This window comes from Macrosteles quadrilineatus, unplaced genomic scaffold (genome assembly GCF_028750875.1).
Source record: "Macrosteles quadrilineatus isolate MER2022 unplaced genomic scaffold, UCM_ALF_1.0 Scaffold_9__3_contigs__length_116548681, whole genome shotgun sequence".
NCBI lineage: Eukaryota > Metazoa > Arthropoda > Insecta > Hemiptera > Cicadellidae > Macrosteles > Macrosteles quadrilineatus.
The window spans coordinates 96554163-96581537 of record NW_026542602.1 but is presented as its reverse complement, the minus strand read 5'-3'; the positions used below and the strand labels follow the sequence as shown (position 1 = coordinate 96581537).

At 35.1% G+C, this 27375-nt stretch overlaps 2 protein-coding genes across 3 annotated transcripts; one reads left to right on the top strand and one right to left on the bottom strand.

Annotated features, from left to right (window-relative positions):
- Positions 1-54: 54 nt before the first annotated feature.
- LOC129004044 (2-(3-amino-3-carboxypropyl)histidine synthase subunit 1-like) lies at positions 55-5167 on the top strand. The gene is made up of 3 exons (XM_054432418.1): positions 55-1162; positions 2505-2670; positions 4841-5167. The coding sequence occupies exons 1-3, from the start codon at positions 411-413 to the stop codon at positions 5147-5149; spliced, it is 1227 nt and encodes a 408-aa protein (XP_054288393.1). The 5' UTR covers positions 55-410; the 3' UTR covers positions 5150-5167.
- Positions 5168-5588: 421 nt separating this feature from the next.
- On the bottom strand, positions 5589-27077 carry LOC129004045 (arf-GAP with dual PH domain-containing protein 1-like). 2 transcript variants are annotated; one of them, XM_054432419.1, is made up of 8 exons: positions 26959-27077; positions 20795-21020; positions 19365-19551; positions 18063-18320; positions 17329-17463; positions 12605-12827; positions 10896-10952; positions 5589-8781 (listed from the first exon to the last, which is right to left on the bottom strand). In XM_054432419.1, the coding sequence occupies exons 1-7, from the start codon at positions 27041-27043 to the stop codon at positions 10897-10899; spliced, it is 1170 nt and encodes a 389-aa protein (XP_054288394.1). In that variant the 5' UTR covers positions 27044-27077; the 3' UTR covers positions 5589-8781; position 10896. The 2 variants fall into 2 exon arrangements, with proteins under 2 accessions (XP_054288394.1, XP_054288395.1); XM_054432420.1 differs by lacking the exon at positions 5589-8781 and adding an exon at positions 11892-11925 and having other exon boundaries at positions 10905-10952.
- Positions 27078-27375: the final 298 nt, after the last annotated feature.

Here is a 27375-nt window from a genome sequence, read left to right as displayed (position 1 = left end):
CTATAAGAATTAATATTAACTTAACTACTAACTTACACTGTGTGTGTACTGTAGTACTGTAGTTGTCATCATGATGTTAAATGTTAGAAGCAGTGAAATGAAGACAAGTTGAGGAAATAGCGTTTTATAAATTTTAACTATTGTGTACTTTTATAGGGGTTTAGCATTTAAAAGTGTATACCTTCTGCGAATGTTTAATTTAATTTTACTGTATTTAGGGTTAAGAGTTAAGAAGCGAGCGTTTAAGTGCATAACCTCAAAGTGAAATATAAAATTCTGCCTAGCAGTCTATAAACTTTGTCAAAATTGAATGGGTGGTATCTAAGTTCTGAATTACCTAGTTTTAAGAATTATTGGATGATTCTTTATTGTTCATCAGTTCACTGAAATAAATAAGTTAAACTTACATCATGGCTGAAGGAAAAAACAGTGGGCTAGAAAGTGGTGCTATTGTTGTAAAAGCTAAACCAGAAAGAAAAGTCTTTAGACCCATTAAAACTGTAACAAAAATTCCCGAGGAAATCTTAAAATACGCTGAACTCAATGCAGCTATAAAGCTATTACCCTCAAACTACAACTTTGAAATTCAAAAAACAATTTGGAGGATCAAACAGAACAAATGCAAACGAGTCGCACTTCAGATGCCAGAGGGCTTATTAATGTTTGCAATTACAATCAGTGATATAATTGAAAAGTTTACCGCTGCAGATACTGTTATCATGGGAGATGTAACTTACGGTGCCTGCTGTGTTGACGACTTTACAGCCAAAGCTCTTGGTGCTGATTTACTTGTTCATTATGGTCATAGCTGTTTGATCCCAGTTGACCGAACCACAGGGATTACCTTTCTATACATATTTGTTGATATAAAAATCGATTCTCTCCATTTTATTGAGACAATCAAAGCCAACTTTTCTAATGACACAAAACTAGGCTTTGTTAGCACAATACAGTTTGTAGCTACTCTACAAGCTACTGCAAATGATTTAAGGAAAGACGGCTATTCAATTACAATTCCCCAGAGTAGGCCTTTGTCTCCTGGTGAAATCCTGGGCTGCACGGCTCCTACGCTTGTGGATGTGGATTGCTTAGTATATTTGGGTGATGGAAGATTCCACTTAGAAGCTGCTATGATAGCCAATCCAGACATCAAATTTTTCAGGTAGGCCTACCCTAAAGTACTAAAACTAGGCCTAAGTTTACCTAATAGAATATTTACAGAATGTTCAGGAATTATTTTGAAGAGGCATAGACTACAGCTTGGTCAACATTTATTTTTGGTTGAATAGCTATCAACCAATTAATGAGTTGGTTCATTATAACCTAAACTTTAACTTCCTAATCTAACCTAACTTTAAAACCCTTAATACAGTCACGATTTCTGCATCTCCAAATTGACCCAATCCCCAATTAATTTGGATAATCAAAGTTCTGTATTAAAACACTATTACTGTAGGCTATTCTGTCTGACTGACTCTAGTAAAAAGTGTGTATAATTCTGTGTCCAAAATCTATGTCCCCTTCATTCTCTAAATGGATATATACCAGTTTTATAAAATCTGTTCAGTAAAGTTTGACAATCTGATTTAAATCGCCTTCATACGGAATCGTGACTTTACATCTTCAACTAGTGGTTAGCGTCTCGAACTTCAGTGTGGGAGGAACAGGTTAGATTTTCGGCACATCCACAAAACTTTAAAAATGGGTTTGGATCATTTTCCCTTTAAAAGTGTTTACATCATACTACACAAAAACAGGTACTTTTCTTCCATCCGTATTGATAGGCTGTAGGCCTAAAGTTGCCTTAACACGGTACTTTTACCGTGCACTTAGTCACTGATGAAATACAGCTAACTGCAACGGCCCATTTTATATTCTGTAATATGAAAATATTATAATTTATGTTATGTTTAAATAAATTGTGTTATGCATTTAAAATGTATTAATTATTCTGTGTATTATGATGTAAAGTATTGTATGTTACTCGCCCAGTAAGCTTTAATGTACTCGCACGAAAATCCCACGGTAAAACATTCTTACCAGGCTAGTAATGTAATATTGACTTAATTCAAAATGCCACTGTCGTAGATACAAGCAAAAAAATAAAATAAAAATTATAGATGAGTTTAGATTAGATGTAGGGCTTAAGGTGAAAGCTATGCTAGTTTTAGGATTTTCTGGAAGTAGGCCTACAAATAAAATGTTGATTTAACTCAATTAATTTCTATCACAGTAATACGATCACCTCAAACTTAGGAGGCTCACACAGTGTGTCCAGCAAGATAAATGCACATTTAAATTATTTGTAGGCTATATGTTTTATTAATCTTTACGTATATACCTAATTAGGACTACATCAATTTATAGTAAAGATGTAATTGAAAATGTTATTAAATACTTGATACTTGAATCCTGCATCTTTGACAGATCTAGTCTGATAGATTGTGTCACAATTTATCAATGAAATCAAATCACTTAATTTCGCTAAAATTGTGTTGTTCCAGATATGATCCCTATGAGAAAGTGTTGACAATAGAGTCTTACGATCACGAGGCAATGAGGAATAATAGAGAGTCGGCAATACAAAGAGCAAGTGCTGAAGGCTGTTTTGGTTTGATTCTGGGAACCTTGGGGCGGCAAGGAAGTACAAAGGTTTTAACAACTCTCAAGGTAGGTCGGAATATCAGCTCATTTATACAGTAGAACCTCTCTTTACCGAAATAAAGCGGGGGAGGTATTTTCGGATTTAACCAACATTTTGGTTAAACAGAAAGGATATTTTAAACTTTAGTTTTAAATGTGATGAGAATAAAACATTAACTACCGGTATGCTACAACCTTCACATGCATGTTTCCAATTTTGGAATATATTTTGTCTCATTACCAAGAGAAACCTTTCTTTTCTTTCTTAACCCTTAAGCACGCGCACTAATTTTTTTCTTCTTTTTTTTCTCTTGGACCCCCAAATAAAAATGGTTATTTGGTTATTGGTTATATACAAAAAAACATTTTGATATTTACCTCTTTAAACTTAAGACGTAATGGTAATATCTATATTCATTTTCTCATATTGTTACGTAAATTTTAAAATCCTACCATATCCTTTAATTAATTTGAAAATAATAGTTTGAACCCTTAACTTGTTTCATGATGAAACATAATCGTGTTGTTAAAGAGGGGGAAATCGTAGTTAACCAAGTTTTTATTGCAAACCAATATTATTTTTATTTTACAAAAGTGTAATATTTGTAAAAAACCATGGAACCAGTAAATATTTCATGAATTTTCATTTCCCAGTTTGTAGAAAATATTGAACAAAATATAAAAAAATTAAATTTTTCTTTGATAATGTGTTTTTCCTTATAACTCCTCATCCATTGGTTGGTTTAGAAGTCCTTTTAAACAAACTTCACAAATATTTTGTTCACTGGCACATTGGTTTTTTTAAGGTTTTACATTTAATTTCGTCTTGACATATTTTTGTCCAAGGCAGACAGTGCACCCCGCCTTTGCACTGCGAGGTTAGATCAGTGGACTCCATGGTTGGACATTTTCATCCAATTGGTTTACAGATAGACTACAACGTTTTTTGACAAAATTTCAATACTATCAAAAGTATAAATAAAAGTTTATAAAGTTATTAATACTAATTATGATAATAAAACTGAGACACTACTTACGACGCGGACGGGGGTATACTAGACCCCCCAATAGAAAATGTATTATACATTTTTTTTAATTATTAACTAAGTACGGGTCATACACATTCTTTTTCAGAGACTTAGTTGTCCGCAGAATTTTTTGGGTCACTGGAATTTTATCCCCCTGGAATTTTACCCCCTGGGCAAAGCTGACATCACTATGACGTAGTAACCTGAGCGCTCTCAAGTTTTTTCGCGGGCGGAATTTTGCCCCCACAGATTTGGGAATCTAATGAAAATAGACAGAGCGTTATAAATTAGATTAGCAATGAAAACCGGAATTTTACATCCTGTCCATGTAACTAGCGTTTAGGCAACTGTAGATGTGCGGCCCGGATTTTTATCCGCCGGAATTTTACTCACTAAGCAGATACAGAAATTAGTGAGAATAATTAATTTTCTTATTTCAGTTTTGATTGAATAGTAAACATCTTACTTTTAGGTAGCCTATCTTAATTAATTTGTAACCTCAACTAAATAAACAGGTTTCGCTTTTTAATTGTGAGTAGGCCTATGATAAATCGTTAGAGAAATATTTGAAACAATTAATCATCATTTATATGGGCTACTAAGTTTGTTTGGATACATAATAACCAACAGTTGGCCCCAAAAACCGAACTCCAAACTAGAATCTCAAAATTAAAACGCAAAACCTGTTTTATTAGTTAAAGTTACTAATAATAAGATAGGCTACTTAATAATAAAATATTTACTATCAAATTAAAACTGAAAGAATAAAATTAATTATTCTCACTATTTTCTATATCAAGCTAGGAAGTAAAATTCCGGGGGTAAAAATCCAGGCTGTAGCCTATATTTTTAGCTGACCTCATGAAGGGGATAAAATTCCGGCCCGTACATTCTAGGTGTTATAATTTGACGTGTTCTGATTAAATTCATAAGCGTGAAATATTTGTTTAATTCAACCTTTAATTTATTGAACTGATGTGCAGCTCAAAAGTTCGCGGCCAGAGTTTTACCCCCTAGGTTGTGACGTCAATTTTGCTCGGGGTAAAATTCCGCTACCCCCATTTTTTTACCACTAGACTATTAACACTTTTGTCTTTCCCGTACTTATTTTGTATCATGTGAATCATTTTATTGTCCTTATTGATGTGAAAACACACTTGTGATTTCAGGACAGACTTGAAACAGCCTCAAAGAAATCTGTGATAATCCTTCTCTCTGAGATATTCCCGAGTAAACTAGAGCTGTTCGGAGACGTGGGAGCATTCATACAAGTGGCTTGTCCACGGTTGTCTATAGACTGGGGCACAGCGTTCCCCAAACCTCTACTCACACCATACGAGGCAGCAGTGGCCTTAGGTAACATACAGTGGAACACCAAATACCCCATGGACTTCTACGCTTCCAACAGCCTTGGACCTTGGACTCCGAACCATAAGCCAGAGGGTTGTTGTGGCAAAGGCTGTAGTAAGGATAAATAAAGCATTTGTAAATTTGTATTCCCAGGAAAATTTTGATGATTCTTTCATTTAATTTACACCAAGATCTCTTGGTCGGAGTAATCGCATGAGTACCTTGGATAATTGAAAGCCAAGGATAGGAAAATCACGAATCAGGAAAACAATAAATACTGATCAAACAGGTAACATACTCATACATAACAATTTATGGAATTGCAGTCAAACGGACAATTGCTGAATCAGTGAACAAATTTATGAACAGAAACATAAAGGATGGACAGTATTAACAGGTTTGGTTGTTTGTGTTATTGTCTAATATTCTCAGCCTATTTTCTACCTGCCTACACAACACGGAATACCCAATAGGCAAGCAGGTTGTCATCATAACTTACCATTTTGAATTGAAACTACAGCACTAAATGTAATCTTTCAAAAGCGGAGGAATTAAACAAAACAAAAATGTGTATATAGATTTTATATTCAATAAAACAAATTTTAAATACATAAAAAATGGGAATAACAATATTGCTCTACTTACTAACCTACATAACAACGGTAATATTGAGCATAAAATATCTTTTTATGGGGGATTTATACGATACTTCTCTTAAGGTGAATCAATGTTCCAATACAACCTTGTTGATAATAAATATTTTATGACGGACTATACATTGGTTATAAAAAAAAGGAGACTAGGCCTACAAGAAAAAAAACTATTAGTTTTTGTTTCTAATTCATTCACAAATTTAAATCCCCCATAAAAACAAACAAGATATAACTGGATTGTATGATAGAATTACTGATGAAAGATTGTTGAATGTTACATTTCCAAAGAGCCTTTAGATTTTAAATTATTCATTTAGACAGTTTTTTTTTGTTTTGTTTGTCAAGCAGGTTCCTCTTATGAACAAGATATCAAATTATTACTTCATGATTTAAAAGCCCCCAAATATAATAATATATCTAATCTGCTACTCATAACCATACCGTAAACAATGTATTTAAAATGTAAATAAAATATAATTAATTAATTCTGCTTTAGAGGAAGTTACTTGTCCAAAAGTACAACACACACCAAAGTACAGGGTGTTTCAAAAAGGACTAAAGGACTTTACAACTTTCATAGCTTGTAGAGGAAACCATACAAACTCTGTCCAGTTTTGGTGCCAAAATTAACTGTAATAATTCAAGCTCTTTACCCCAAGACCAACAAGGCTCAAAAAGTATTAATTGTATTTCAAACAACCCATCATCACAATTCAGAACCAATATATATCAATATCTCTTAACTTAATGATTCGATAGTCACATTAGTAACTACAAAAAAGGCAACTAGAATTGGGTAACAATATTGTACGCATTTTGAATACTAAACCTATTTAGGTATAAGTTTGGAGACTATGTACAAATAAACAATATAAATATAAAAGTGAATACACAATACAATAAAATTGTCTTACATTTGCCAAACATTTCTGGTTTAGATCAGTCAAAAGATTATTGAGGACCATTTCCATGCTAAAATAATGGACATAGTAGAATCACCACTGACAGCAGGAGTTGATCGCCCGCTGGTGTAAATTAATGATTTTTGTCGAATACACCAACTTTTTAACCAAGTGAAACTTATTGTAAAACATAACATTGTAAGTTATAGCACATTAAGGTCACATCTAATACCTCAGAAACAAAAAAATAAGGAGAAAATAATATTTTACATGATAGCACCCTGTGTGAGTTGATTATTCAATTATATTTTTTAATTAAAAAACCCGTGCAATTGTGATTGATAGTTTAGTGGACAGGGTTGATTCATTTGAAATATTTTGTGTCTTTTGCTGGCTTTTTTAATCTATACTTATTTAATACGCAAGCAGGATTTTTGTGACAATTACTCCTCCGAAACTACTGAACCGATTGTCATGTTTTTGGTGCAATTGGAAAGAGCGTAGCGTGAAATTGTGCAGGAAACTTTCTCTTTAGGGAAATAATGAGAGATTGAGGCCCTGGAGCCCTTTCAAGTCTCGTATTTCTCACAGACCGGGGGTTTCGGTTAACATCAGCCTATGTGGGGTTTCGGTATTAGTGTTAAATAACCTAAACTTTTATCAACAACTTACAGAAGAGTTTCTGATTTGGCATGAAAATAATTTAAAAGAGCTAAGAAGTAGATTAGGCCTCTAGATGGTTTTATAACCATGCTCAATTTTCATTCAGTAAAAAAAATTAATTATCAGTAAACACTTGAAAAATTATCTTTATCTTACAGTAGAGCTGTTTTCACAATCAGTTTACAGGTTAAAACAGTTGCTGCATGTCTAATATGAAATAAAAGAGAGGAGATTCTACTTTAAAAGATAAATTCAATATGAGACTCACAATGCTTAAAAGCTATCAACAGTTCAATTCATCAAAGAATGTAGTCCAATTACTGGTATTATACTCCTAGATGATTCCTTTCTATTTTTTTAAAAATACTATTTCAATATATTTAACTGCAACAATTTTTTTTAGAATACCAACTTTGGTTATATTTTTCAAAAATTATAATTGGAATCATTAGTATTCATGATAAGTACTTTGGTAGACTTATAATTAATCTCTCAACGGTAATACAACAAATAAAACCCCAACTAACATACCTAGTCCTTTAAACTGAACACACTTAGTTTCTGCATAACAATCTCTGAAAAATCCATCAAAAGATTGATTTTCATTTTCTTTAACGAGGATAAATCTACCTAACAATACTTTATTTACACAGTATATTTTTGTAGTATTGAAAAGAAAATAGTCGATTTTATAGTACTGTAATATCACAGGTAAAAACCATACACATGCAATAATATCCCATCACTAGTATCCAAAGTGATTCTTGTCAACACCAGCTCAAGTCCAACAGTCGTTGCAAAAGAATTAGGAATTAGTGAGGATTTAAAAGACTTTGGTCCATGTAATGAACGATATTTTTTTGTCATACTGCACCAGTTTTTGAGGCAAACTAACTCTCAAAATGGGTGTTTTGCTATAATAAAGTTATAGCTGATAGCATTTCACAGAAAGTTAAATGCAAAAGGTAGGCTACTCCTCTAATGAAATGTAAAATTGTAGTAAACTCGAATCAATTTTAATAATAATACAATAGTAATAGTATACTTATTAAAATTGGAACTATTTTTTTTTAATCAGCGGACCAGTTTATAAGGCCAAAAAATGTACAGCTGAAGCCCTCGAATCTCGATTCTTTTTTGCCTTAAATATAAAAGAGATATAACTTAAGCCCGCAATGCATGTATTAAAAGAACTTTTTTTCTCTGCAGCATGACAAAAACTATATTTTTCACTTAAAATCTAAAAAATATAAGGATCATTCAGTACTTTATGTATAATTGATAAAAATTATTCCAGATAAATAATATATAGCCTACATACTAACCTACATTAAAAAATAAAATATGTTTCGTTTTGTGATTAATCAGATATTTTTGTTGTTGTAAAGCCTATAAGAAATCAGATCCTTAAGTCTAAAATACTACGATTAGTACCACAACTGTAATAGACATTTACAACAATTTGGTCGAGCTGTTCTACTTAAGCCATATACCTCTCTCTAGAAAAGTGATATTATGGTTCTTCTCTTTACTGATCAATATCTGAAAAAGCAAAGAGAGTAAGTATTTATATATATTGATAATATATTGACAATATATTGATTCAACAACAAAATTTTGACATCAAAATAGAATAGAAGAATGAAATAGAACAGAAAGGAAACACTTGGGAGCAGTCTCAGTACTTCGCTTTTGACTCTGGAATGATTTAAATCAATGAGGGGTTTTATGTAGAAGAGACTGTCTTATATAAGACAGATACAAAAAGTTTCTGCATGCAAGTACTGATATCATAGCCGTAGACTTTTCTACTATATTTAGACACATTGTTATCAACCCTAGTCTTTAAGTTGCAATCCTCCAATTATATTTCATAATTACTAATTTTATTAAAAATAAATTTTCTACACTTTAAGATTAGATTTGTAACATTTTAATTATATATTTTTATAACAACACCAGGCAACAAAACCACATACATTTGAATTATATTGGTAATGGCCAGACTACATCACTCAGCAAGTAAAATATTTAATAAACTGCCAGAAGACATATTAAGACATGAAGACAAGAAGACATATGAAGGAATGCATTTCACGGCGTCCAAAATAGTTTTTGAGCTGTTTCTCGACGTCCAAATCTCACTGTGTCCAAAAGTACAGTAACTGTAATAAACTTAGTGTTTCTATAAGCTCTGGATGTCATGAGATTGGTCGTCGTGAAACAGCGCACATTAAACTCTTAAAAAAGTAGCAATTGCACCACATCCAATAGGGCAGAGCTGTCCCACGACGTCCAGAGCGCCTGCACACTGTGAATTCTGTTTTACCGTCTGTAGATTTAGTAACTAAACCTAACCGAACCTATTTAACGTTGCTCTATATGCAGCAGCTCTGGACGTTGTGCAACTGGCCGCAGTTTTGAACATGGTGCTACTCTAAGTTATGAAGAGTGTAAAATGCGCTGTTGCACGACGACCAATCCCATGACGTCCAAAGCTTGTAGAAAGACTATGTTTTTTGCAGTTACTGTACTTTTGGACATGATGAAATTTGGACCTCGTGCAACAGTCGAATAGTTGTATTGGACTTTGTGAGACAGCTCAAAAACTATATTTTGGACGTTGTGGCACTGACTTATATCTTTGACTATTAATACAACAATTCCAATAGTCAATGCTTATATCTTTGGACGTCGTGAGTGCTCCCATAGGAAGCTGCCAAGATAAAAACATTTTCAAGAAAAGGCTCAAGAACTACTGAATAGAAAAGGCCTACTACAAATTAGAAGAATAAGAAAAACTAGGCCGTATAACTGAATAAGATCTTTAACAACCACGGCTGGAAAGCTACTAGTGGCATCATCACAAGTATACAAGTAAGTAAATTTATTAAATAAAAAACCATTCCATTATCATGATGTCATGGGGCTACAAACCAAATAGTTTGAATTTAATAATAATAATAGTGAAAAAGCTAGTCACCTTTTTATAGATTGAACCGGCAACCTTCTGATGTTCTGAATGTTCACTCAAGCTATTTGGTACTTTGGTATTATCCGGAGGCCAACTCTTATACAGTGCGCTGCGGCGGTTATCTAGGACTTTCTTCGTTTCGTTATGAATCAAACGATACTATATGAGTCATCACTCAGGAAACTGACCCATAGAAGCGCCGTGACAGGTATTGCACACGCTCTGGTCAACGACCTGACTTGGCCTAATTGGAGAGGATTTGGTGGGCGAAAGTAAGACTCATCTGGGATCCTTTGATTCATAACGAAACCAGGAAAGTCCTACAGACATATTTATGACAACCAACCTGACATAACCGCCGCAGCACGCTGTATACCTACTTGGCGAAGTACATGTGACAGCTAGCGGCGGCGACGCATTCAACTCGATCCTCACCGACATCGCTGCATTCTGGGAGGCAGAACTCAAAGGCCGCTAATCGTAATCATATCAATTAAAGTATATGTTCTATTCGATTATGTTGTTACTTTTGGTTTCCAGTAAAAAGATCCCTGTGAAATAAGTGGCCTCGGGATAGTACCAAAATTTAATGTAATTTTTAATGAATATTGTTTTATCAAATTATTGTAAAATAATTTATTTGATTGATAACATTTAAATCGCTAAGACTACTAATATTTACCTCAAGACGATCTATAAATACTCCATCTAGTATTCTTACGCGTAAGTCGAGCACACACTGAAATAAAAACAAAAAATTGTTAAGACTCAAGATCACCTGAAGAATGCAGAAATGTTATGTTCTATATTGTTTGATGTAAACTAAGCTACAATTTAAATTTATTGAAATATGTGTAGTTATTAAACAAAAATCATGTCAAAAAAGAGATTATTTTAAAGAAACCATCAAAAAATAAACTAATTTGTTTCAAAACTACTTCAAAATGTCTTTAATGTGGGTACTACTGGTTAGTGGAAACGTAACAGGCAAGCCTGTAAACAAGGCAATTCAGAAAAGAAAAACATTTACAGAGTAAAAGCAAGGCTTACAAGTGACTGGAGAATGTCCAAAGGGTCAAATATTTGATCATCCAGTAATTGATTAAATTGTTATTTTAACAGATAACAGAATTCCAAACATCAGTGTAAAAATAGCTGATATACCAAACATTGCTTCAGAATTCAAATATTGTAATTTTTTAGTAGCCTACAAACAATTGTTAAGAATACAGTAATCTTTAAACAGGTAATTTTTATTTTTAAGGCTCTCATACTGTAGTGTATAATACATACTGTAGAGGCTGGAGTTTAATTGAAAAACTAAATCAACATTATTTAATAATGGTTATTGACTTATTAAGTTTTGTTCAAGGAAAGGCTCTAGGCCAGGATCTTGAATTGTAGAATAAGGAGTAATAAGGAGAATAGCAACTGGCTTACCTTTAAGAACTGTAGGTAGGCTATGAACATACAGAATAGACACTGAAAAATCCCCCAGGGGAGGAAATATTATGTGTCCATCCAGTGTTTCTTCTGAATGTTCTATGGCCTACCTACACTTAAGCTAGCTGATATCCTCCTTATTGACTTATTAACTTAGTCCAACTTGAAATAAATTTCCATCTATGAAGGGGAGTTCACTTTCTTTTTTGAGAAAAGGTTACCAGCCTCTTTTAACCTTGCATTCGGCCATCCACGTTGGTTTCAGGAACCTATCAAGAAAATCAAAGGGGTGAGCCGGGCTTAGTAAAATAATGGATGATCCAATAAATATTAGGGGCGGTACCAGATTACTGACCAAAGACATCGCTATCTAGGTTTCTCAGTTTTTCGTGCTACAGACTGAGCTAAACTCATCTTTCAGTAACAGTCTGTCAAGCTACCCATTGAGCCACCAACTCATCCTTTATTTGCAATTAATTTGAATGGATGAAAGGGAGGAAAGATTTATCATTTTCAATTCTAAGCATCTCTACAGTTTAGAGAACCATCCCGGTTATTCATAAACATAACAGCCTGTTTCTTAATTTTGAATTTCCATCTTTGTTATCTTTGCTTTTAAGGTCACACCACATATTTAGTAATTTAAGTTGAATTTGGGAGAAGAATGAATGTAGAGAAGTAGTGAAAAATTATTTGTATAGCTTTAATTACTAAGACCAGCTATTTCATTTTCTAGGATTCATTTATCAAAAACCCAATAATCAAGGATAGCTAGGCTCAATTTTGAACCATAAAAACTGGCTTTCCTTAGAACCAACCGGCAACCTTTAGATTTTAAAGTGAGCACTATAACAACTTACATACTAATTTGTATGGATTATCACTACCTACGTATGGGATATCAGATCTAAGGTTTTTAGGTATTGCGCAACAGGTAGGCCAACTCACAGGTTTTGTCGTGTACGCTGAGGGGCCGAGCTGTGACACTCTCTATTGCGCTAATCCACGAGTCGCGGTCCGGCGCAGTGTTGGCCGACAGGTTATACCAGCGCTCGGGCGTGCGCAGCGTGAACGAGAATCCTTGGTCTCGCGCACCCGGCTGTACACCCACCCGCACACTGTAGCCGTCTAGCATGTGACCCAGGAATATCTCACCTTTGGGATGTGCGTCCTGAAATATGTGATGATTATAGTCAAGCAGTATACAATGGAACCTTAATAATAAGTCACAATTGATAGTAGGTGTGGAGTTCATAAAGGGTCAACCGTTTTAATTCATACTTGGTGAGATCGGCGATTTTTCCTGCTATTTTTAACAGTTGCTACGAAAATATCGTAGGTCACATAAAAAAAATGAGAAGAAAAGTAGTGGGAATTCCAAGAATATTACACTAGTGTTGCATATAAATGAGCTTGCTTCATCTTGAAAAGACCCTAAGTATAATAATGTAATGTCTCAGGCTACTTAGATAAAACCGGACATCGGTAATGTGGTTAAATATTACTGTACTCTAAATAGTTTTTTGCACTAAAAAAAGGTACGAGATCTGGAATTTCTTTAACCCTTTGAAAATTCTCTACTTTGAAATGTACTTAAATGTGGGCAAAATTCTTAAGAGATATAAGTTATAAATACAAATTTTGTCTTTTGCTTTAAATAGGAAAACAAACCGTGTCATATCTAAAAATAGTCAAACGAAGACCCCTGTTTCTTTTAAAAATAATTAAATAAATTTAGGTATAAAATTTACTTGAATTCTACTGTGATATTCAGGCATTTTTAGAACAATACGTTTTGCCTACTGTACCAGACATGATATCTAAACTAAATTTGTTATCTTACTAATATTATAAATGTGAAAGTTTGTGTGTTTGTTTGTTTGTTTGTGTGTTTGAAGTTCAATCACGCATTAATTACTGGATGGATTGGGCTCAAATTTGGCATGATGATAGCTCACATTCCTGAATAAAATATAGGAATATTTTTATCTCAAAAATCCTTTCGGGCTCCGCCCCAGTGGCTCTAGCGAGTTTCCCATGTTAACCTTATGAGTACTCATATTTAAATGGAATTAAAGAATTTAGTCAGCTGTTTCAACTAAAAAGGTTGGTTCTATGATATGCAAAGGCATTAAAAGTTATAAGATTTACCAACAGGATGCAGCACTATTATTTTTTTTCATTTATGAAAACAGCTAATTTGAACTAAGCAGCAACAAAAAACTGTGATACACAATGAGAACTGTCTGTTTACAGTTATGTTTATGTTTTTAATTTCACGAATAATTTGTGATATTTTGTGAATCTTTAATAATTTAGTTTTTTCTATTGTTTGGGTGAAGTGGTAGAACATATGGTAGATGTGTAATAATATAGTATACCGTAAATTTAAAGAAGCGATTTTATCATACTTTGTCCTCCCTCATTGCTTAGCTAAGCTTGAGTATAACTGTACTAAGCATTTTATACTTATATGCCACTCTCGTACGAAGGACGGGTACTCTGCTAGTAAATTGTATAAATACAACATTAAAACAAGTCCCTTTTAACTGACTAATGGCAAATAAAGCCAAAGATAAATATTGCCTTTGTTTCTGTATTAACTTACTATTAATCAATATATTGACACATGCCTTTATCTGTTATTGCTATGCAGACCAATCTTTAACTTATTTCAGTGTATTAAGTCAATTCTGAACAATTGTAGGCCTACTTAATCAAAGAAATCTGAATGATCCGCAAAAATAAAATGTCCAGTGGATGGCAAAAGGGAAATGGAAAGCAAAAGCCAAGTCGCTGTTTTATGGTTTAAAATAGCTAGAGTAACCTGAAAAAATTCCAGATAAAATTTACAGTCCAAAAGCTTTTAAATGAATAATAAAATGTCATGTTACAAAACACTGATAATTTGTACTCGTATAGGACTAGTTTAAAGAGTCAATCAGAAGATAGAAAAAGTGTTTTTAAGTAGTTCACTATCAACACCAACAACATTTTGCTATTCGCAATTAAGTAAGATTACTTCTAAAACGCATCATGTCAGACAATCCTCAACATGTACTGCAATGTAAGGGAATTGGATGTTGTGCGGTACCCGGTAGTGTCAAATTTTATTTGCTACACATATTTTGGCCGTTCTTTAACTCCACCATCGTCAGGCTTGTAAAAGGATCTACGAGGGTTGTTTTTTTTTTTTCAACCTCCGATAGGCTTTGAACAAAAGACAAGTTCATATAAAACATTAAATTTATTACCAAAAGTTTGGTCCATTTATGGTTACTTTTTGACATAATCACCAAAGAGATTGAGACATTTGCTATATCTGTGCACCAGCTTTTTAATACCCTCTTCAAGAAAAGTGGCCGCCAGTACATTCAAAAAACAAATTTCTAGGAATTCAGTAAACAAAGCAATAATGGTGAATCTGTGGTTTATTTAACCATCCTGTCAAACTGTTGAACCAAGTCATCTGAAACGACAGTAATGAGCTGGTTCAACAAGTTGGCAGAATGGTTAAATAAACCACAGATTCACCATTATTGATTTATTTACTGAATTTCTAGAAATTTTAAAGTCCTTTTTTATTTTTTCTTGATTTTTTAGTTTTTGTGACATTTTTTTGTTTTTTGAATTTTTTTTGTTTTTTGAATGTACTGGCGGCCACTTTTTTTGAAGAGGGTATTAAGAAGCTGGTGCACAGATATAGCAAATGTCTCAATCTCTTTGGTGATTACGTCAAAAAGTAACCATAAATGGACCAAACTTTTGGTAATAAATTAAATGTTTTATATGAACTTGTCTTTTGTTCATAGCATATCGGAGGTTGAAAAAAAACAACCCTCGTACTTCTGGAGGTGTCATCAGAATACGTTACAAACATTTAACACAAAAAGATTACAGATAGGCCTATCAATTCACGTGTGTACATTGCCACAGGCAGGACTGGAGATGAACTGAATCAGGTGGCAGGTTATGACGGACCGACGTGATCTCTGGATTGTCGCCTATAGTTTCTATAAGTGAATTTTTTGTTTTTTCATTAAGCCTAGGCGCAGGCCCCATATTTTAGATCCCATTCCAATTAGTATTTTCGTTCGTTTTCGCATTTTAGTTAGAATCGACTAGTTCTTTGTCAGTGCGTCGCTGATACCGTGTTGTCGTGCGACATAGTGGTGATCAGTATTCGGTGTGTCAACACCAGACGTACACCAGGTTGTACTCGTGTCGTGTGTTGTAGATCAACGCAATAGTATCTCCCGAATGCTGAAAAGTAGTAGTGAGCGACAGCGACAGTTTGGCGTGAGAACCCTTGACGTCTCAAGCTGTCCTAGCAAACGGAGGTAAGTTTGGGCTAGGTTACTCTAACCGGAACTAAACACCTCACAATGTACTTAAAAGATCTCACTAAGCTGGCTTTTAATTTATTGGATTGATTGTTTTGTTGACTGTACAAGGTCAATGTAAATGAATTAATCTTAGGCCTACTTGATGACTCAAATCTATTCGAGTGAAGAAAAGACAAATAAACCAAATTAAAAATCAGATAAACATTTGGTTTTTGGATCTAAGTGATTCATACCCATTTGCTGGCTTGGGTGAATCTAAATCAACAACTTAGTAAATCTTCGATATAACCAGTGACTTGACTTAAGATAATCAAATTAGACTCAACATGAAATCAAGAGAATGTTGACGTTTGTTTGACATTTGTTGACAGTGGTTTAGATAAATATTGAGTAGGAACACTGACTCAGAGACTTTATTTTATGATGTCACATAGACTAACACTGAAAGCAAAGCCACATATTTCATCTCATAACTTGGACTTACAATACAAGTAATGAAGAATAAGAACAATGTCAAAAATATTTTATCATGCGTGAAACATGTATTTTATTTGTGTTTGTGTTTCGGTGCTAAGGGCATTCGTTAAAGATTTGAAAGGAAACAGTCCAAACCCTGGTCTTGTTACTATTGAATATATATATAAAAAAATACTCCTTTACAAACTAATTGAGCCTTAAGATCAACTATAAGAAAATTTTAAGGAGGGATGGATTACACACACAGAGTGGATTACGAAAAACACTTCACAATTCGTGGCATTTTCAATTAACACAGACATTTTAAACTGTCACAGTAACTCAACGGAGTACAGCAGAAACCTCTTACTAGCACATCTAGATGCCGACTGAGCTGCATAATGAACTAACACCAAGATGGTCGCGCTAGCCCCGCCCCTAGCGGATACAGACAAAAACGTAATCTACTTTCTGGATAGCCCTCGTATTATTATTTTTGTATTTAACCAGTCTGTCATAAATCAATAGGTATTTAAAAATGTTAAAAAATCAGGTTAAAATGTGGCACGTGCATTTCTCGTTATGTATGAGAAGGGAAATCCTGTCACGATCTCGTCTCAAAATTTTATGGGAAATAAAGAATCAAACTAAAAATCCAATCTCGTCCAACCCTAATTTTAAGAAATGTTATGTTAGGTATTTTTGAGGACAAATTTTATTTATTTATCAGACCAGTTTAAATAATGCTGTCTTTGCTATCTTTTTATGTCATTGTTTCATTTTTTCATTGGCCATTATGAATTGAAATTCCCTAGAGCTATTAGAATTAAATATGCATTGGGGCTATGAGACCTTTCCTACTTAACTCACCAATTTGTCTTCATGATACATGAGTTTCCGGCCGTCGAGTGTGAACCACCGTTTCCTGTAGGAATCTGTTATCCTCGGTCCAGTCTTCCATAACCACCCTTCCTTGATGAAGTCTTGTGTCAGCAACCCTACAAGCTGAAACATGACGTAATGCAATGGAAGATATACTAGACGAGCTATGTTAAAGACCTGTGGTCAGATTGTTTTATTACTGGGAGGTTTTCATTTAAACACTGAGCGGTCTTGCACCCAGTAGACCACCTGAGGTAGAGAAAGGGGTCAGTCAGCTGAGCAGGGTGCCCAAAGGTCAAGTGAGTACTGGTCTAAAGGTTAGGCCCTTTCCGTAGAAATGTTTGAGATAAAGTTTTGGTTAAAAGGGGTATACAGTCAAAGAGTTTATTTGGTTCTCGATTTTTTTAGTTAGAGCTCATTGTTTAGGTTTTCAATAATAAAGAAGCTGTGTAGCAATGTAACTCGTTTGGGGATATTTGAATTTTAGCGTGAGCTAACTGCAGGACGCTACCAGTACTACTAGTCTTATTCAAATTGTATTTTGTGTATTACATGCATTGTATGTCTGTTATATTGTGCAATCTGTCATTCAGATGACTAGACACAGGCCAAAATCCACTCAAATCTTCATGAAGGTGTGATTCTCCTAGACTCAAAATTAATTAATATTGGTGCTCAGATAGTATGGCTACATAGAGTAATGAGAAATTATTTGCTCATACATCATCTTCATGTGCTCCAGGAAAGGCTACTTGTAACTGCTGCAGTTTGAAGTAGCGAATTGCCTGATACCAGTGTATGATGGTTTGCAGGTCGTCGTGGTAGATGAAGATATGCCGTGTCGTACCATCGCGCAGATATGTCAGCTGTAGCCCAGTGCGCAGCAAAATCAGCTGTAGACCATTGCGCTCTGACCATCTGTCCGAGATAAACGACACGTTTAGATCACCCAGTCGGATCACTACCTTTGGCTCCTTGTTCTGAAACAACGATTAACAATTAAAACATCGAAGAAGTATATTCTCTGTGATGCAGCATGTGCTGGTCAGTGTCTTACCAGATCACAAATTAGATTATAGCATAACCTAAATATACTCTCTTTTAGATTTGCCATTCTTATAGACCTGATGTAATACAATTTTTAGGTTAGTTCTGTTCAGTTAATGTTTAGTGTATTTTGTTATTTACTACTGTATTTGCTTTGAAATTGTTTAACTAAATCAAAGATTCTATTTAGAAAAAAAAAAATTGCTTGTCCTCTAGTATCCTCTCCAAACAGCAAAGAGAAATCACAAAAAAATTTTAAGTCAACATCAACACAATCTAAGCATCAACAACATTAAACCAATGTGTTCCAGATTTTACAAATAGAAAATAAATTGAGAAGCCTACAAGGACTATTCAATACTTATTTTTCATAGGTGTTAAATTAAACTAAAAATTGACTGTAGTAACTTAAATAGACTACTCCTACATTGGTAAACTTGCTGCTTCTACCACTTTTACAATACGTTGTAGTGTGTAGGTCTAATAAATATATTTTGGAACCAAGATTATCAAAGTATGAATAAACATCTTAATATTAATCGTTTTAAATAAATGAGCTACAGATACAAAAAGAAAAATTTTCACTGCTATAACTTAAGATTTTATGTAGGCCTATTACAGGCACACCTATAGCAAATAGTGAGCTTGTCTCAAGTTAAAAGCTGCTGTGTGGGGAAAAGTGGCTGATTCACACCCAAAACACTTGGAAATACTATGAAAGTTTCTTTGAGTTGGAAATAGAGTGCTCGATTTGCGGCGGAACGGCGCTCCAGTAGCCTACTTCTCAATTATTTGATGAGGGTGCATCGGTGGGAGGGGGGGGGTCATAATTCCTGGTAGGTTAAAGTTCCAGCGCCCATTTTTTACAAATCGAGCACTGTGTAAATACAAATTAACTATAAAAATAGTTACTTCCCTATACGGAAATACGCTAAAAACGAACGACCAAAGGAACAGTGGAATTAACAGATTGTTACCTCTTTTACATAGTACCTCAGGGTGTCATCTTCCAGCACAAACTTGCGAGGCCGACATGCATCGTCCTCTTTTCCCTTCTTCATCAGATAACCCTCCAGATTGCCACACATGTAGCTCGGCCGTTGATCGTTGCTCATGAACTCTCCTCTTTGGTATTTGGCACAAATCCAGTCTTCCAGCAGTGGCCTGGGTAGTTTCCAAATAACATTTAATGCAATTTAGCAGATAAGTCTCATGTGTTTGGTTTAAAAGTTTGTACCTCAGGATATTAAACCTCAGGATGTACCTCAGGACCTGTGATAAGTCTGTAACTTTGCATCTAAATCTGTAAATTATTTCTATATAGTCTATTTTTATTTTCTTCAGGACTAAGCAAGAGACAGACCCTCGTCACCCATTACACGGCCACCAACCTGCAGAGCGACGGCTTCGGTCCAGAAAGAACTCTCAAGCAATCGGGTGGCAAGGTGGGAGGCCATGTTGAGTAACCCTCACATACCAGCCAGGGAGGAACTGGCTCCTGGTGGAGGCCTTCATTACACGGTGTGGAAGACCCTAAATCGAATCAGGATCGAGGTACCAAAATGCAAGACAAACATGAAGAAATGGGGTCTCTTACCAGACGAAGAGAACATCTTGTGCGCGTATGGTGCTGTTCAGGATCCTGGCCATCTGCTGATATGTTAACGCCTAGACCAGTCTTGCACATTAGATGATCTTTTACAAGCGAATGACAAAGCCATTTCGGTAGTTAATTTTTGGAACAGCGAAGTCTGATTTCCGGACACGGAAAGTAAGTAAGTGTTTTCTTCAACTTTGTTAATTGAATTATTCATTTGTTAATTGTTTATAGTATATTGTGATTGTTAACCATGTAGTTAAAAGGAATTTGTACAACAGACTGATACTCAAGTTACCTATGATTATTTAGACAATGAAGATTGAAATTTGATGTTCTGATCCACTGACAATGTCAATGCATGTAAATGTCCATGATAATAAATGATTTGATTTGATTTGAGTTGATTGTTCCACTCAAGCTGAATTTAAATTTATAATAACAAATTAGTACCTGGGAGTTGAGGAACCTACGTTTGTGGTAAAACCAAATATTAAGTTAAGAAATTATTCCGGCCTTAAAAAAGAATTTAGGTTAGAGTTAAGTGTAATGGTTTGATAAATGACAAATCTGCCATTGTATGTTTTATTATCCTACTCCAGGAACACAAAAAAAGTTTTAAAAATCTGTCTCCATTGTTTTGGATTCTAATAACGCCAATCACCAAAAACTTAAGCCATGTGACAGTGATTCACCGATCTAGTCCTAGCCTGAATTATTTGTAAAATGGTTCCGGACTATGGCGAGGACATTAAAAACTGCCCTTGGTCAAAAACATAAAACTGTATATTTTGTGACTAATAGACTTACTGAGGATCTCCATCAAAAGGCCGTCTGTACCAAGCCGGTACTCTAGATTCATACTTCATTTTGGCAACATTGTTTCCAACCTCTCGCATTCGTTCTATCTCACTATCTTCCCATATTTCCAGCTTAACATGTTTTACTTTGGAAATGTGAGCTCCCAGACCTTGATGAATTCTTGAGCAGCGTTTACAAATAAATATTCCTACATTGTACGATGCCCACTCTGGTTCTGGAACAGAAAATATTTTGCAATCGCATGTCATTCAACTGAATAAACCCTAACGTACTTTAATTTGAGAACTACAGAGATTTTGTATATTAAAAACAATATAATATCAATACCTTAAGGATATAGGCCTGCCTAGAGTCTGACATCTTACTTTCCTCTTCATTGCCACTGTTCTTAACACTGGTGTTAAGGGGTCAAAGATGCCGACCAGGTTAGGTTAGGTCTAAATTAGGGTGGGTTAGGGTTAGACCGTAAGTTAGACCAAGTAGGCCTTTTTTTTTTTGTTAAGTTATTAAATGGATGGTCAGTAAAAAAATGTTAGAGATGATTTAGTCTAGAATGTGTTTTTTTAACTAATTAAGTTTTGTTTTTATTGATGATGGGAGATAATTATAAGAGGCGTTATCAAAGAATAATTATGGGAGATAATGCATAAAATTGTTCAATAAGTTGAATGAATCGGCAAGGACCAGCTCACTTAAACACTTCATGTTAAAACAAGGTAACTGCTTGGCTTTTAGACAATCCCTTATACAATGTATTTTTCCTTGGTCCTCTGCACCTTGGTTATTTAGTCATAGAAAACTAGGGGATTGTCATCTTAATTTTTCATTGTAGTGTGCTCTTTGAAGAACTCATCTAATTTGTAGTAGCCTACTAACTAGATAAAACCCGTCGAAATCGACGGTTACTTTCAAGGCTTGAGCTAATTTATCTAACTGTAATAAATAGAGTAAAATTTTACAGATTTTGAGCATTTTGCATTGTTTAATGAGTAAACTAGGTGGCGTTCGCAGAGGCATCCACAAAATTGAGCGGAGTCATCAAGGGTTTATATTATATTGTTTTGGTCATACTGCAGTAATACCAGTCGTTTTTAATGCATGCGTTGCGGGTCTAAAGTAGCACTTTTACTCTTTAGGAAGTAAAAATGGTTTTTATCCTCTATGGAGTAAAAATCACCAGTTGTCAGCTCGTAAACAATTGCATGTATCGAAATATGTATCGATTCGTGCTTCGTAATTATTTTAACCTACAGTCTACAGTCTCTTCCCATAGCGTTTTAGCATTGCAGATACATCCATTCCCACACTCAACACGCTCACCTTTACTACTTCCTTCACCACCCCCTACGTCGTGGACCTATTTCCCTCTCTTCCCATAGCATTTTAGGATTGCAGATACATTAATGTAATTGCCAAAGACAGTTCCCACACTCTGCATTGCAAGTCTTACTACTTCCTTCACCATTTCCTACGTCATAGACTTGTTTCCTTCCCTTCTCATAGCATTTTTGGATCAAAGATACATAAATCTAACTGCCACAGACGGTTTTCACACTATGCTCATACTTTACTACTTTCTAAGCCATTTCCTACATCGTGGACCTGTTTTCATCACTTTCCATAGCAAGTTAGTATTTTAGATACCGGTACGTTAATATAATTTCCACAAACATTCCCCACACTCCGCACTGCTAGCCTTTACTACTTCTTTTACCATTTTCTATGTCGTGGGGATGCTTCCATCCCTTCTCATAGCATTTCAGCATTGCAGATACATTAATCTAACTGCTACAAACGGTTTCCAGTTCCCACACTCCACACTGCTCACCTTACTACTGACTTCACCACTTCATACGTCGATGACCTGATTCCCTCTCTTCCCATAGAATTTTAAGATTGTAGATACCTTAATCTAATCGTCATAAACAGACCCCACACTCCGGACAGCTCGCCTTTACTACTTCCTTCACCACTTCCTACGTCACGGAACCATTTCCCTCCCTTCCTATAGCATTTTATAATTGCGGATACCTTAATCTAATCGACATAAACAGTATCCACACTCCAGACTGCTCACCTTTACTACTTCCTTCACCACTTCATACGTCGCGGACCTGTTTTCCTCCCTTCCCATAGAATTTTAGGAATGGAGATACCTTAATCTAATCATCATAAACAGTTCCCACACTCCGGAACGCTCGCCTTTACTACTTCCTTCACCACTTCCTACGTCACGGACCCATTTCCCTCCCTTCCCATAGCATTTTATAATTGCGGATACCTTAATCTAATCGACATAAACAGTATCCACACTCCAGACTGCTCACCTTTACTACTTCCTTCACCACTTCATACGTCGCGGACCTGTTTTCCTCCCTTCCCATAGAATTTTAGGAATGGAGATACCTTAATCTAATCATCATAAACAGTTTCCACACTCCAGACTGCTTGCCTTTACTACTTCCTTCACCACTTCCTACGTCGCGGACCTGTTTCCCTCCCTTCCCATAGCATCATAGGATTGCAAATACCTTAATCTAATCGTTATAAACAGTTACCACACTCCGGACTGCTCGCCTTTACTACTTCCTTCACCACTTCCTACCTCACGGACCTGTTTCCCTCCCTTCCCATAGCATCATAGGATTGCAAATACCTTATAATATATTGGTCGTAAGCAGTTCCCACACTCCGGACGGCTCGCCTATACTACTTCCTTCATCACTTCCAACGTCACGGACCTGTTTCCCTCCCTTCCCATGGCATAATAGGATTGCAAATACCTTAATATAATGGTCATAAGCAGTTCCCACACGCTGGACAGCTTGCCTTGACTACTTCCTTCATCACTTCCTACGTCGCGGACCCGTTTTCCTCCCTTCCCTTATAATTTTTGGAATGCAGATACCTCAATCTAATCGTCATAAACAGTTTCCACACTCCAGACTGCTCACCTTTAGTAAATCCTTTAGCACTTCCTACGTCACGGACCTCAAGCTAGTGTCGTCATTTGATTATATTTATGATTCCTACCGTTTCTGTTCTAATATCTGTGGAATAATGCTGTCAATTATTTCTTTATCTACTGCATTCAAAAGTCAACAGCTGATCATATGTCTTTGTTTATGTGTCAAATACTGCTTCCATAAGTATTACATTGAAACTTTGAGACCCAGTGGGGCGGATTCCTGAGAGTTATTTTTAACGCCTTATAGATGTTGGCACTCACCGATATGGTCTTTATCACTATCCAAAATTTGAAAACGATTGATTCAGCCGTCTAGGAGGAGTTTGCGTATTACGAAATGCATAAAAGTCGACGTATAAGAGCTTCGCTCGCTCCGCTCAAAAAGTGTAAATCAATAATGACTATTGCGTTAGTTACAAAATATTTCCCATACCGCACGTCATCGGAGTTATTATAACTATGTTATATAAAAGGCTATTTGGCATTGGACATTGTAAGCTGAATCAGTGGTAAGCTCAGTTATTGACATGAGATCATCAACGTTGGAATGAACACTCAAAAATTGGTGTCATCCGCAAACATTAAGGTGGCCCTTTTATATTGGCAGATAGGTCATTATTGATAACTATAAAAGAAGTTGACCAATAATTGAGCCCTGTGGCACACCTGAGCAAACAAGCAGCTTGACACCCCTTTAGAATGTATTTATTTCATTGATACCCTGCCTCCTGCATCAACGAATTGAGATCTCTCTCTTTCAGATATGAATAAAAAAAACTTAAGCTGGATACCGCGGATGCCATAGTAAGTTACTCCAGCTTGGTGATGAGTGTGTTGTTGTGATCAATCAAAGTTCAACATAGGCCTATGGTTGTTGCTCGTACCATTTAGGCCTAGTCTAATATGTGAGGGTAGACCTATACCCTGAACCCGCAGCTGCACTGTGGTAATAATTAGGCCTAGTTGTATGGTTAAGATAATCAGTGTGTAGTGTGCTTAAAATTTAAAAATATCAATGTTTGTTTTTTATTTGTGTGTTTTGAAGACTTTCTGACGACCTACTTAAGAGCGATTACCCAGGTCTTATGGATTGACACTGACACAATAAATGTGTCGAAACCGGTCGCCATTCAGGCGACTAAGGATTACCTTGGCAACCAGAAACCTCTTTTTTAGTATAACTCAATTGCTAAGTAAATCTGAAAGGCAACACCTCAACAATGAAATCTATTCTTACATATGAAATTATATGGGTCCCTTTTTTTCATAGACGCAATTAATGATCTTCCATGTAACATTCCTATTGACTAGGTGTTAAATGCAGACAACACTACAATTTTTAATTCTGATTAAACTCAAACAAAGCTCTCAGAAGCACTTATTTTTAAGCAGAAAACAGTGTTTTAAACTGGTTTTCTGCAAATAAACTCATCTGTAACCAATCCAAAACCCATTAAATTGAATTCTCACTCTCTTCAAGACAGTTAGACCACTCAGTTAAACTTCTTGGCATTCACCTTGATAGTAGTAAATTAAATTGGAAATCTCACATCACAAATCTAAGCAAAAAAATCTCGAGGGTGTCATTTTTATTCTGGAAATTAAATGCCTCTTGTCAGCATTGAATATCTTAAACTAACCTATTTTGGGCTGTTTTAGTCTCATATTCAATATGGAATTCTAAGATGGGGCCATTCCCCCTTGTTCATGGGCTTCTACTAATACAAAAGGAAGTCATCCGCACAATGTTGGGGCCTGACCCTGCGGAGCACTGCATACCACTTTTCATCAGACTACACATAAGTTATGAACAATCGTAAATTTATACATCTACTCCGTTCTTACATACACAAAAGCTAATTTAAATGAATTTTCCACGAGGCAGGACTACCATTCACACTTCACACGAAGGAAAGAACAGCTGGACACATCTCATCACAGACTGACCATCACAGGTAATCATATAGGTAATGAAATTACGTATGTAGGGTTGACTTATTTATACTCCTATGTGTAATGCTAATCATAGATATTCGGTAAGAGGATGACAGATTATTTGAATTGACATAGTCAAATACTAGATAATCTAATTTATTTTTTTAGCAGTCTTTAAAACCTCTAGTTAGTTTTAGTGCATATAATAATAACATATAAGTGAATATTTAACTTAAGTTAATTTGTTAGCTGGTTGAATATCAAAATATTCCATATTCTATAGAGCTATGAGGTTAGTTTATTTAATCTGTGATTTTGTCATTGATTAGGCCTATAGGAAATAAGTAGGCCTAAGATTCTTTAACCATTGCTGTATACAAATCGAAGCTCAAGAGCTTTTAAAAGAAAGCTTATGAAAATTTTTTTACACCTAACCTAAGTTACTCAAATTATTTAGGAAAGGTTGGGAAATAACAATTATCACAAGTTTAAATTTGTCTTGGCAGCATTTCTTTACAATAAATTTTGAACTGCTTAAACTAGCCTATGCTTGAATTAGGAAAAGAAATATTGTTAACTATATACGGTACAGTTTTAATAGACTCGATTCCCGTACGTAGGACGGGCCGACAGCTCATTCCTTAAAATTATAACTTATTGAAAGAAATTTTACAACAAGCTGTCTGAGCCTATCAAGGCAGCCAGCCTTTCTCTTTCCACTTTAAAATAAAAATTGTTTAATTAGCTCATGGCAAACCCGTTTTAAAACCTACTTAGTAGGCCTAAGTTAAGTTAGGTTAACCTTACCTAACCAAACGATGTATCGAATTATAGATATTTTAATTCGAATGAGTGTAGGACCTAAAGTAAAGTGCAGCCCTATTCTTATTCCTCTTCTGAAATAACACTTAGAGCCTAGGTCCTATCACAAATTAGGCCTAGAATTTTGCTAGGCCCCTTAACTTAGGCCTACTTTGGCTACATTTTTAGCCTACCTAGTAGAACCATGTAGAACTTTAAACCTCAGATGAAATTTAGTAAGATGGGTTATCACCTAAAGGCAATCAGTCAGGCCAACTAATCATATTTTTTTATGGGTAGGCCTACTTTTTAATTTATATGAGAACTAAACTAGGCCAGGTGGCAAGGCCAATGTTTATGGTCAACGATATGTCTGTAAAAATAGGCTAAACAATATGATTATGATTGTTTTCATGCATTAATCAAATTTTATCATGAATATACTTACTTTTGCAATTACAATCAGCACAAATATCATTACCAGGTCTCTTTAGGAGTTCTAATATTGCTCTCCCATTCGTATTATGGTCCATCTTTAACTTTGTTTATTTATTAACTAAACCAAACCCTAAACCTAAACTAAACTAACATTTTAGCGATTTTAGTTATTGGAAGTGAAGTGAAGTAAGGAAGGAAACTGGAATAGTGGAAAGTGGAATGAAAATAATGGAAAACGGAATTCTCTTTTATTTTTATTTTTATTAGTTATGTTTATTTGATTTAGATTCGTTGGTCGGTAACGTGTCTTCCCATGGAGCTGCGAGACAAGAAAACTTGATATGGATTGGTCATTGGTCATTACTGTATTCCTTCGCCTATTCCCCTGTTTCAACATTTTGTTACCACGATCATAGATAAAACAATA